The following is a 12,370-nucleotide window of genomic DNA, read 5'->3' as shown; positions in this document are numbered from 1 at the left end:
CGCACCTGGGGGCTCCGGCAATGTCAGAGTGAGACACTCCCGCTCTCCTCGGGGCTTGGTGGAGGGGCCCCGTTACCCATCTGAACTGACACAGTGGAGCAGTGGGCGCCAAACTTATGTTGGCGCGCAGTTGTGTCCTGGGGGGTTTGCGGTGCGGGCCCTTCTTGCATCGCTTGGGCCGGTGCTCTGGATCCCAGTGGGTCCCCCTGTGGAGGCCGGGGACAGCACAGTGGGGGCGCACCCGTGAGATCCTGTAGAAGCAGTTGGAAGAGGGTTACTGCCCAAGAAGGAAGGTAAAGATTGCCCTGGACTACTGAGTGGACAGTGGCTGGGGCGTAGCCCCAGGAACCAGATGGCGACACGTAGTCCAGTGAGCACACCACTGGGGAGGCTGCTGTGGGTGTAGTGGGGCTGGGACCCCCGGGGTACCATAGTCCTCATCGGTAGAGTGACCGGCAGAACTTCGGAGCAAGCGGCTGGGCAGCCCCCCCCCCCCTTGGTGGGATCCCTTGACTGGGGGACCTGTCAGCACCATGGGAAAACCTCAAGATAATCAAACCGGGGCCCTGCACGACCTGGAGGATAGTGCTCCGGAGCAGTCGCAGACTAATGCAGAAGATCCAGTGCAGCTGCAACTGAACAATATTCTGGCGGCCATAGCGGACATGAAAGCCACCCTCCATCAGGACATCAGCACGGTGGCTCGGCCTCCTGCGAGAAGAGCACAAGAAGCTCTCTGAAAGAGTGAAAGACACGGAATCCGGCATAATGATAATAGTCCCCGCCCAAAAGGCCCTGGAGCAACAAATGGGGGCGCTCACAGACAGGGTGAGCGTGCTGGAACGACGGTCCTAAGATGCGGAGGGGCACAACAGGTGGCATAACATTCGCATTCTGGGGCTGCCAGAGGGAGTTGAGGGCAATGACATGGTGTCATACTTGGAGCAATGGCTGAGAAGTGTGGTGGCACCTGAAGCCCTGTCAACCTTCTACACTTTCGAAAGGGCCCACAGAGTCCCGGTCAGGCCTCTGGCGCCAGGGCATCCTACGTGGCCAGTAGTGGCCCGGTTGCTTCATTTCCGGGACAGAGATACCCTTCTGCAGAAGGCATGCATAGAAGGCCCCTACACCGTTAATAACAGTAAAGTCTCCCTCTTTCCGGACTATACCCTGGAGGTGTAGAGAAAGCGGGCCTCGTTCTTGGAGGTCAAGAAAGCACTGAGAGGGAGGAGGAGCCTAGCGCGCAACCAAGATGGCCGCGTAGGTGCGATGCTCCCGAGGACCTCCGCGACCTCCTATCACTATCCTGAACATATCCTGTCCCAGATGAGGGGACTGTGTTGGTGAGCCCGAGCTGAGGTGGCGCCCGTTTTCCGCTTCCAAATCGGACCTCGGACACCGACTTTAACACCGATTGAGGTTTGCGGCCTTCTTCTAGCCGAACCCCGGATTTGCGTTGTGGGGCGATCCAGTGACGAAGTGAATAACAGCGGCGGGCAGGGCTTGGTGGCTCGCGTAACCCGCACTTTCACTTTCGCTTTCGTACCCTCCTTGCTGTCTATGCGAGGTTGGGTCACGGGGCTTTGTGTGTTGGTGTGGCCTCGCTGGGGGACCCTGCCTGCCCGCCGGCTGTGATCCGCCCCGCAGATCTGGGGTGGCACCCCCCCGGAGCCCGTGGACCGGCTTGCCCGCCCTTCACGACGTGGCTGGTGCGATCGGGAGACTGAGACCATGGCCACGAAACAAGATGGCGATCGGGCAAAGGTAAAATCGACCCGGCGTGGTGCAGCCCATCAGTCCAACAGCATGGATCGCTATACCCTCCAGAAGGGATCTCCTGAGGTGCCACGCAAGTCCCCTGAGGGCCCTACTGATGCCCCCGATCTGCCCACGGATCTGACTCTGCGGGATGTCATGGGCGCCATCGCCAAGATGAAGGCCTCTGTGGGCCAGCGTTTTGACACTCTGGCGCAGAAGATCGACTCGGTCCTCGTAGATGTTGGCCTGATAAGGGCCGATCTCTCCAAGACCAACGACCGAGTCGATTCTTTGGCCCACACCGCATCGGGCCTTACGACAGATGTGGCGGCCCTGCAAACGGAGGTGCGCCGGCTTGCTCAGGCGAGTGCGCTGATGGATCGTCGCCTGGAGGACTCCGAGAGTCGGGCCCGGCGTAATAACATCCGTATCATCGGGGTGCCTGAGGGACGTGAGGAAGCGGCGGCGGATCTTTTCGTGGAAGACCTGATCGTTACCCATCTCCAGCCACGGGGGCTGAGTAAATTCTTTGCTGTGGAGAGGGCCCACAGGGTTCCCGGGGGAAGGCCTAAGGTCGGAGCCGCTCCGAGACCTCTCATCGCCCGGATTTTTAATTTTCGGGACAGAGACGCTATCCTGCAATCCTCCAGACTACAGGGACCGATTAGACTTGATAATATGGACATTAATTTCTATCCTGATTTCACCCCTGCGGTCCAGAAGCAGAGACTGAGCTTCCTTGGTGTCAAGCGCCGTCTTCGGGACCTAAATCTCAAATACGCCATGCTCTTCCCAGCTAAGCTGCGAGTGGAGGTGGAAGGTCGCACACACTTTTTTGATCGTCCCGAAGCGGCCGGGGACTGGCTGGATACTCTGTCTGGAGATCGGGATCGGGGTGGCGGGGGGGGAGCGGCCGGGGGAGAGGGCTCGCCGGATCAAGACTGAGGGACTAATATTAGGCCTCGCTCGGGACAAAAATGATGCCACTTTTGACTATACGTCGGATTGCATAAGTTCCCCTCCTATGGAGGTTGTGTGGGGTCTCTTGGGGGTTCTCCCTCCTCCTCTGGGGGTCTAGTTAGTTTAACTATCTATGGGGCGACAGGCACACTGCACGTTGGGGGGGCTGACTGGGCTCATGCAGGGGTGCAGGGAGGGGGGAGTTTTGTTGGGGTGGGTGGGCAGGGATGGGGCGTTGTTCGTTATTATCACAAGGCAACCCTTTTTTTGTGTAGGCTCTACTGTGCTCTCGGGGGGACGAATGATGGTTTTTGTGTATGATGGGGGGTAGGGAATTAACTTTGTTGTCTTGGAACGTCAATGGACTGGGGGACAGGATCAAACGAGGTGTGGTCCTACAGTATCTGAAGCGACTCTCGCCTGATGTGGTCTTCCTGCAGGAGACACACCTTATTGGCAATTCCTTCTGCGCCATGAATCGGCGTGGCTACCGCCTCGTGGCCCATTCGGGCTTCACGTCAGGCTCGAGGGGTGTGGGTATCATGGTAAAGAACTCGCTCCCGTTAGAAATTGATGAGGTGCTCCACGACGACAGGGGACGTTACACTGTCTTGGTGGGGAGAATGGAGGGCAAAGTGGTTGTCTTTGTGTCAGTGTACGTCCCTCCGGGGCTGCAGTCGACCACCTTTGCAGATCTGGGGCGCCTCCTCCTTGGCCTTCCGGGGGGGCTTCTGGTGGTGGGGGGGATTTCAACGCGGTGGTTTCTGGGACTGTGGATCGTCACCCCCCTAGGGACCTCCCCCGGGCACAGGCGTGGCTATCCGGCCTCTTGGATACACTGGGATTGGTGGACTGCTGACGCTTAAAACATCCCACGCAGCTGCAATACACTTTCCACTCGGGGGCCCATGGTAGTCTCTCACGGCTTGATTATGTCCTTGTCCCGGCGGCCCATGTCGGGAGGGTGGGGGAGGTGCGCCATTTGGCACGGGGTATCTCGGACCACTCCCCGCTATTGTTGCATTTTGATGTCTTTCCGAGGGCTGAGAGCAGGGTGGTCCCAATCAATTCCTGGTACCTGCACGACCCCACCATTCGCGCTGACTTGATTAAATCCCTCCAGCGCTATTTTGAGGAGAATGTGGGGACAGTGCCTTCAGCTATCTCCCTGTGGGAGGCCTTCAAAACAGTACTTAGAGGGGAGGCCCTGTCCCTTATTTCCCACGCCCGGAGGCGCGAGCGGGAGGAGGTAACCCGGGTGGAGGCTGAAATAGCTGAGCTGGAGGGTAATCTAGATGATGGGGTGACGGATGCTGCATTACATGTCCTCCAGCTCAAGCAGGCGGCTTATAGGGCCCTCGTTACGGAGGCGGCCAGGGGCCTCAGTAGAGAGCAACAGGGGCGACTGTATGATGTGGGTGATAAGGCTGGTAAACTGATAGCGTGGTTGGACAAAAAGGAGAGAGCGAATCGTGTGGTCCCGCTGATTGAGAAAACGAATGGTGTGTGTGTAACTGAGCCAGAAGAAATTGTCTCCTGTTTCGCGGAGTATTTCCGCGAGGTGTATTCCCCGGTCTCTTCTTGCTCGGAAGAGGATTCCCGTGCTCTGCTCAAGGATATCGCGCTGCCTTCCCTGTCCGGGGAGGACAGGGTGTCGCTGGACCCCGCTCCCACCTCCGACGAAATCGCCCTCGCCATACGCTCGGTCGCTTCTGGCAAGGCCATGGGCCCGAATGGTATCCCTATCGAGCTGTATAAGCTGCGACCGGATACATTGGCGCCTCACCTCCGCGCAATGTTCCTGGCGGCCCACTCGCTGGGTTCCCTCCCGCTTGACCAGCGTCTTGCTACAATCGTGGTGATCCAGAAGGAGGGGAGGCCTCGGGACCGGGTTACTTCCTATCGGCCTATCTCACTACTGAATGCGGAGCCCAAAATTCTCGCCAAGGTACTGGCCAATCGGCTGGTCGGTGTGGTGGGCGATCTGGTTCATCAGGACCAGTCCGGCTTTATTCCCCATCGCAACACAGCCCTTAACCTGCGGCGTCTGCATGGGGTGCTTGCGCGCGTCCCATTTATACGGGAACCGGCCATTTTGGCGTCCTTAGACGCCACCATGGCGTTTGACACGCTTGAGTGGCCATACATCTGGGCGATGCTTGCTAAGTTCGGGTTTGGCCCAGGATTCATCAGATGGGTCAAATTGTTGTATGCGGGCCCATTGGCACAGGTGGTTGTGAACGGAAGAGTATCGGCCCCGTTTGAGCTGGGCCGGGGCACGCGGCAGGGCTGTCCCCTGTCGCCGCTTCTTTTTGCGCTTGCCTTGGAGCCCCTGGCGGAGTGGCTGCGGTAGGAGCCTTCCATCCGTGGTCTCCGTTGGACCCCCGAGTATGAGGACCGCGTATCCCTATACGCTGATGACATCCTTCTGTACCTAGCCTCCCCACGTAAATCACTTATAATCCTAGTTGATGTTTTACACTCGTTTGGTCGTAACTCCGGTCTCGTCATCAACTGGGCTAAATCGTGTGTGTATGTCCTCTCTGGGGAGGCTCCTATTCTCCCGCGGGGCTGTCCGATCCAGATCGCCCCGCAGGGATTTCGGTACCTGGGTGTCTTCATTACTCTGGACCCGGAGGCCCGGTATGAACGGAATCTGCTTCCCCCCCTCCAGCGTTTGCGGGTAGATGTCGCACGCTGGCGGCGCCTGCCGCTTTCGCCGCTCGGCCGGGCGGCACTGTTCAAGATGACGTCTCTGCCGCGTTTTCTGTACGCTCTGCAGAACACTATGGACTTGGTCCCGGCGCGCTACTTCCGTGAGGTGGAGAGTCTGCAACGCCGCCTGTTCTGGGACGGGAGGCCGCGTATTGCTCTGGCTAAGCTGACGCTCCCATGGTTTGACGGGGGGATTGCCCTCCCGGATATTAAACGGTACTATTGGGCCTCCCAGCTCGCTGCCATTAACCATGGCCTCTACGGGCCCGCCTTAAACCCGGCATTTGAAATGGACAAGATGCTCCTGCCAGGTGGCGATTACAATCGAGCGCTCTACTCTAGCGTGCCCGACGCTCGTCTGACGGCCCCACGCGTGTCATGGTGCAAGTCTGGCACGCGGCCAATGCAGCTATGGGGTGGAAGGACCGTTTGACCCGGGCGTCACCACTATACGCGTCTGAGCGGTTAGGTTCCTTGTGGACCTCTAAGGGCTTCGAGAAGTGGGACATAATAGGTATCAGTAAAGTGGGGGATCTTTGGACGAGGGGAGGATTTAAAACGTTCGATATGCTGCAGACGGAATTCCAGTTGCAGGGCGGTGAATACTTCCGGTATTTGCAGGTCCGTCATGCGCTGGGCTCCGTCTTCTCGGACGTTGCCTCCATCCCGGAATATTCCCCCCCTGGAAGATAGAGTGCTGGATGGGCACGTCCCGGACAGCACGATCTCACTTATATACAAAAAGCTGATAAACGACCGCTCGGGCCTGTTGACTTCCCTTCGTGCGGCTTGGGTTGCCGACGGGCTGGAGTTGGACGACGAGGACTGGACCTCCGCGGTGGCCTCCCCGAAGGAGGTGGCCATACCGGCTCGCCTTCGCTTCGTCCAGCTCAAGATACTCCACCGGGTCTACATGACGGGGCCAAAGCTTCTGCGTATGGGCTATGCCGGAGATGGGTTGTGTAAGCGTGGGTGTGGTGCTTTGGGGACCTTTATGCATATTTTGTGGGAGTGCCCGGAGGTAGAGGGGTTCTGGCGTGGTGTACATGAGGTGCTGCGACTGGTTACGCATGTGGCGCTGTTGCCTGAAGCGAGGAGATGCCTGTTGAATGTGTGGGAACCGACTGATTACTCAGCGCCGCAGACGTGGTGGGTGACTCTGGAATATATGGTAGCCAAGCGTGATATTGCTCAACGGTGGGGATCCCAGAGGCCCCCGACGGTCTCGGCCTGGAAAGAACACATGGACTGGTGCATGTTTCGCGAAAAAGTGGTGTATGTGGCGAGGGGTAAGCCTGGGACATGGGTGAAAGTATGGGGCCCCTGGAACGCCTACCGAGGGGGTATCTGTGCGCCACCGCTGCTGCCTGATCCCTCGCCAGCCCCATCCCCTTAGCCGACTCATTCCCCTGCTGCCGGGCATTGGGTTCCCCCAGTCCTCGCTTTGCTCTCTTCCCCCTCTTCACACTTCTGTGTATAGTTGGGATCCCCCCTCTTGGGGAGCACGTGCTGCTATTTTTGATTGTGGGTTGCCTTGTGGGTGTGGTTTTAATTTTCGTTGTTCTTAATTTAAAATGAAACCGCATAATGGGGCCTGGACGATGTGGTTTTTGACATGGTTATCTACTGAGAAATGCTCCTCCTGTAATACCACGTGTTCCATAAATGTATGTCGTATGTTCCTACCATTGCTAGCGGCCGGCCGGAAGGTTGTGGGCCCATACTTGTATACTTTTAAGACCTGTAATAAACGGTTTCAAAAAAAAAAAAGAAAAAAAAAAAAAAAGAAAGCACTGAGAGATGAGGGCTTTCAATATTCTTTGATGTTTCCAGCCTGCTTGCGGATCATTTTGGAGGGTACCACTCACTTCTGTGGCAATCCAAAAGAAGCCTGGGAATGGCTCGAGTCCTACAGAGTTGGGTCCTCCCAGTTTAGGGGCCCCGGACCAGAGCTGAAGAAAACGAAGGAACTGGAGAGGCGCTCTGGGAGGCGGTCTCTCAGAGGAGCCCCTAAAAAACCGACTGCCTCGCAAACAGAGAAGGAGAGAGCTGAAGCCCTTCAGGCGGGGGCGGCACTTATGCAGGGCAGGAGCACTTCCCCAGAGGCGGAGGCATGCTCATCAAAAGACACTGGTGACAACGTCTCTGACACCTCCCCTAGTCGCAGCGTGAACTTGCCGGTGGTGACACTGAATACAGCTGATGAGATAATCTGAGGCTGCCTGAACTTGTGGTGAACCTGGCTCCTCTGTTGCTGCTGGTCTGTTGTTGGCAGACTCTGGTCCCGAGCTGACCTGTAACTGGTGGGGCTGGCGCGCTCCTGACGGTTTGTACACCAGATCTATGCCTTTAACTGTTAACTCTTCACTGAGGGTCTTGCTGGGTTAAGACCTCATTAAGGGCTATGTTTCACATGTCGTTTGGGCGACTGACCGTTGTCAGGCTGCCCTGGGGTTTGGGAGTTGTTCACAATGAGGGTTCATTTGATAGATTTCTTTGTCTTATTGTTTTCAGAGGAGGGAGGGTGTGCATGACAGAGGGGGCGGGCGGGGAGGGGTCACTGTGTAGGTTTCCAACTTCCCCAGGCCAAACTCTACTTCTGCAGGTACAGCTCTCTGCTCTCCAGATTGAGACATGACTGTTGCAAAAACTCAAAAAGTCACCAAAAAGACCAACAACAAAAAAGGTAAATTGGTACATAATGGTCTGCGATATGGAAGTAGTGTACACCAATCACTGTATACAATGCACAAATACAAGTATTATCCCACCAATGTTAGAAATTAGGTTTCTGGTTGGCAGATGTATGCAGCCTATCCAAGCAGGCTCCACAATTCTAGTCAGGGTGAGTGTAGTTCACACTAAAGGTTTACCTATGCTCACCCTCTGGTAGCTTGGCACAGAGCAGTCAGGCAAAACTAAAGAGGCAATATGTAAAGTATTTGTGTGTGCACGCACACACACACACACCCACACACACACATAAACACACACACAGTAACCCAGTGAAAATACCACAAAAGTACTCCACACCAGTTTATAAAAACAGCCAATATTTTTTTTTTGTTTTTTTTTTTATTAGAAACCGTTAGCACACAACAAAAGACAGACAAGGGCCTACAACCACCAGGGCCGGCCGCTATAGAGCCCGAGGGCCCGCAGTGTAACGCCACACATTCAAATGAACCAGAGGCAAAGCGCCCGGCAGTTCGTAGGCACATATAACAAGCCGTGGCCATAGGCCAGGAGCAATTGAAAACAACTGTTTCATTTTTTATTAAATAGAAAACACACTCAAGGCAATGAGAGTCCGAAATAGCAGCGTGCCCTTCCCAGGACGGGGAATAACATACAGTGTCCAAAGCAGTTCTTGTCCGGAAGCGGTAGAGGGGGGCAATGGGAAAACAAAACATGGAACACACCTCACACCCTCCCGCAGAACGCGTGGCTAGGGGGTCAAAGCAATATCGACCTCTAATGGCAGAGGCGGGGTGCAGATACGTCCTCGATATAAATTCCACGGACCCCATACCCTAGTCCATTTCCCTGGCTTGCCTCTCGCCACATACACCGTCTTTTCCCTAAACATACACCAGTCCATATTCTCCTTCCATACCTCGATCGTGGGCGGCCTCGGGGAGCCCCATAACTGTGCAATATTACGCTTAGCCACCATGTACCCCAAGGTCACCCACTGCGTCTGTGCCGCATTACAATCATTCGGTTCCCAGACATTCAACAAACACCTCCTAGCCTCCGGCAACAGGGCAACGTGCGTGACCTCCTCCATTACGGTGTGGATACCGTTCCAGAATCGCACAACCTCCGAGCATTCCCACAAAAAACAGCCAATATTAATCTGAGTAAAACAATACCAAAACAATTAAAAGCCAACATAAATAAGTCAAGTTACGAATTTTCCAAGATTAAATCAAAATACTTAGAACTTAGTGCTGCAGTACTTAGAAATCATTAGCTCCATCTGGGGCTGTCTGGTCACGCTTGACCAGGGCAAATCCAAAGGTTCAGTCTGCTAAAATGGAGCGAGGGCTGGTTACAGAAATAAAGCAGACCCACTGAAACTACCTTGGAAGCGTCAAAGCTCGGGGACGATATGTGGAGCAATGGAAGGGATGCGTCGCTTATGAAGGCGATGCGTCGTTTCCGAAGTCAGGCAACATCATTGATATGTCCATTTCAAGAAGCAAAATGCACCGGGCCAATGTGTCGAACCGCTGGGTTGCGTCAGGGGACGATGCTTCGCAGACGTCTGTGATGCGGTATCCGGGCAGCAGCAGAGATGTGGAGGGGCTGTGTCAGCAAAGTCAGGGCTGCGTTGTAAGTCACAGTCATTTCAACGAGCGTGGCCGTAGTTTGGGTGCAGGCAGAGGCGAAACTGCGAAATCGAAGGGAAATGTGCCCTGTTCCAATCACTGTTTCAGTTTCATGTGGTGCAGTACCAAACACTCACTTCCAAGGGCCCAGGACTGGATTTGGCACCACTTGGCAGAGCAGGACTCACAGCAGAGGAGTCCAGGTGCTGGTAGCAATATGCAGGTGAAGTCTTTGATATCCCTGAGACTTCAGAAACATGAGGCAAGTCCTTGGAGAACTTTTAGAGATGCAGAATATAGGGATTCAAGTCCAGGCCTCTCACTCCCAGGTAAGAATCAGTAGGCAGCAGGCCAGCTCAGTAAAGCAAGCAGCAAACCGGCAGTCCCTCCTGGCAGCACAACAGCTCTTCTTCTTGGTAGAATGTCCTCAGTTGCAGAAGTGTTGTGAGTATATGGTGTCAGAGGTCCAGTACTTATACCCATTGTAGCCTTTAAAGTAGGGAGACTTCAAAGAAAGGTCTTTGTAGTGCACAAGACCCTGCCCTTTCCTTTCCTGCCCTGGCTCCAGACTCACTACAGAGGGGTATGCAACCCTTTGTGTGGGGACATGCACAGCCCTATTCAGGTGCAAGTGTCAGCTCCTCTCTCCCACACTAGCTCAGGAAAACCCATCAACCTAATGATGAGCCATCAGGATGCGAGTAGCACACCTCAGTTCCCTTTGTGTGTGACTGATAGGAATGCACAAAGCCCAGCTGTCAACCAACCCAGACATGTATTCTAGGGACGGGCTGAAGGCACAGAATGGTTAAAGTAAGAAAATGCCAACTTTCTAAAAGTGGCATTTTCAGACCTGTACTTTAAAAAAGAACTTCACTAAAAGATGTGATTTTAAATTGTGAGTCCAGAGACACCAAACATACTCTTCCTACCTTTTCCCAATTGGAAGTCACACTTGTAAAATGTTCCAAGGCAGCTCCAATGTTAACCTATGGGAGAGCTACGCCTTGCAGCAGTGAAATACAAATTTAAGTGTATTTCGCTACCAGGACATGCAAAACTGAAAAGTACATATCCTACTTCTTAAGTACACTGCACCCTGCCCATGAGCTGTCCAGGGCCTACTCTAGGGGTGACCTATGTGCAATAAAAAGGAAGGTTTAGGGCTGGCTGGCATAGGTTAACTTGTCAGGTTGAGATGTCGGTTAAACTGCACACACAGGCTCCACAGTGGCAGGCCTGAGACATGTTTGAAGGACTACTCGTGGGTGGCACAATCAGAGCTGTTAGCCCACGAGTAACATTTTATTGACAGGCTCTGGGCACATATAGGGACTTATCAGAAAATCAAATATGCCCATCATGGAGAAATCAAATGTCATTACATTTGAGACACAGAGCACATGCTCTTTAGCACTAGTCAGCAGTGAAAAAGTGCACAGAGTACTAAAACAAGCAAAAACGATGTTCAGCACAGTCAAAACAGGAGGTCAGACAGTAAAAAGTCACAGTAAACCACGCCAAAAGATGTCAGGTCTAACACAGTGTAAGCCGCTGAATGCAACGTTTCTTTATAAGAATATAGAGCTTGAGTCACAAAAGCACCATATGCTTAGATTTGCCAAATTCATAAATCAATTCATGCTACAAGTATTTGATACAAAATGTATAGTTGTGCATTTAAATGTTTAACTTTAAAATACAGCAATTTACTCAAGAAACAATATGGTGTCAAAGGAGTAACTGAATAAGGGACTAGGTTGAAAATATTCAAATTTTTAAATCAGATATTTAAGACAAAGGAGAGACAGAAACAAACATCCGCACTCCAAGAGTTGGAGATCCTTAAACTATTAATCAGAAATTACCATTGTAGATCCCAGCAGCAATGGACTGATCAATAAAACTGGCGGCTCAGGAATGTGATGGGTTGTATTCCATATCGTATAAAAAAGTTCTGTGTAACATAAACCTGCCAGCAGGACTGCAATACACTGAAAGAAAAGAAACATTGAATATCAGTAGTCAGTCGCAAATGGTGTCCAATAAGAGTGACTTCCTCAGCTGGTGTGACCACCTATCATTAAAGAGGTGTATGTAAACTCTGACTGCATCTGAAGCGTTCAGATTTATTTTGGATAGCTGCAACATGCTTTCTTTTTCACAAACACTTTTTAGCACCAAAATAAAAATAGTAAAACGTTCACATTTTGGTTTAAAAAATCTATATTTCGACATGAACAGTTTCGAGCTTTGTGGCCGCAGCCAGTGTCTGAAAGCATTGTATTACACACAGTATAAGCTAGGCTGCAGCAAAATGATGTAGTGTTTGAGATAAAACAAGTGTTTTCAGAATATACATTTTAGAGATAAGTAATCAGACTGAACCCAGTGCAAACATTTTTGTGCCCCCGTTGCTTGAGGACTCAGCTCCTAACATCTTTATTTACCTCTTAAAAGTAAGAAATCTTTGTCACCGTGATGTTTTAAGTGACTCCATCAATTAAAGGCAGGTGGGAATTCCTGGTTCTTCTTGAGCTGGGGCCTCAGAGTAATGGCTCATGAGAAAGAAGTGAGATCCATGCATAGTTAAAGATAAGGCC

The 12,370-nt window shown here is 52.9% G+C and overlaps 1 protein-coding gene across 1 annotated transcript in view; it reads right to left on the bottom strand.

Annotated features, from left to right (window-relative positions):
• Window positions 1-12,370, bottom strand: part of LOC146789753 (multidrug resistance-associated protein 1-like) — a 621,679-nt gene that overhangs the window by 463,979 nt on the left and 145,330 nt on the right. Inside the window, exon 3 of the mRNA XM_085632086.1 lies at window positions 11,636-11,761. Coding sequence (XP_085488212.1) covers window positions 11,636-11,761 — 126 coding nt within the window. The remainder of the gene's footprint in view (window positions 1-11,635; window positions 11,762-12,370) is intronic.

The sequence above is a fragment of the Triturus cristatus genome, chromosome 10 (genome assembly GCF_964204655.1).
Source record: "Triturus cristatus chromosome 10, aTriCri1.1, whole genome shotgun sequence".
Taxonomy (NCBI): Eukaryota; Metazoa; Chordata; class Amphibia; order Caudata; family Salamandridae; genus Triturus; species Triturus cristatus.
Note: the sequence above shows the minus strand (reverse complement) of the source record. Positions and strands in the feature narration are given on the sequence as shown.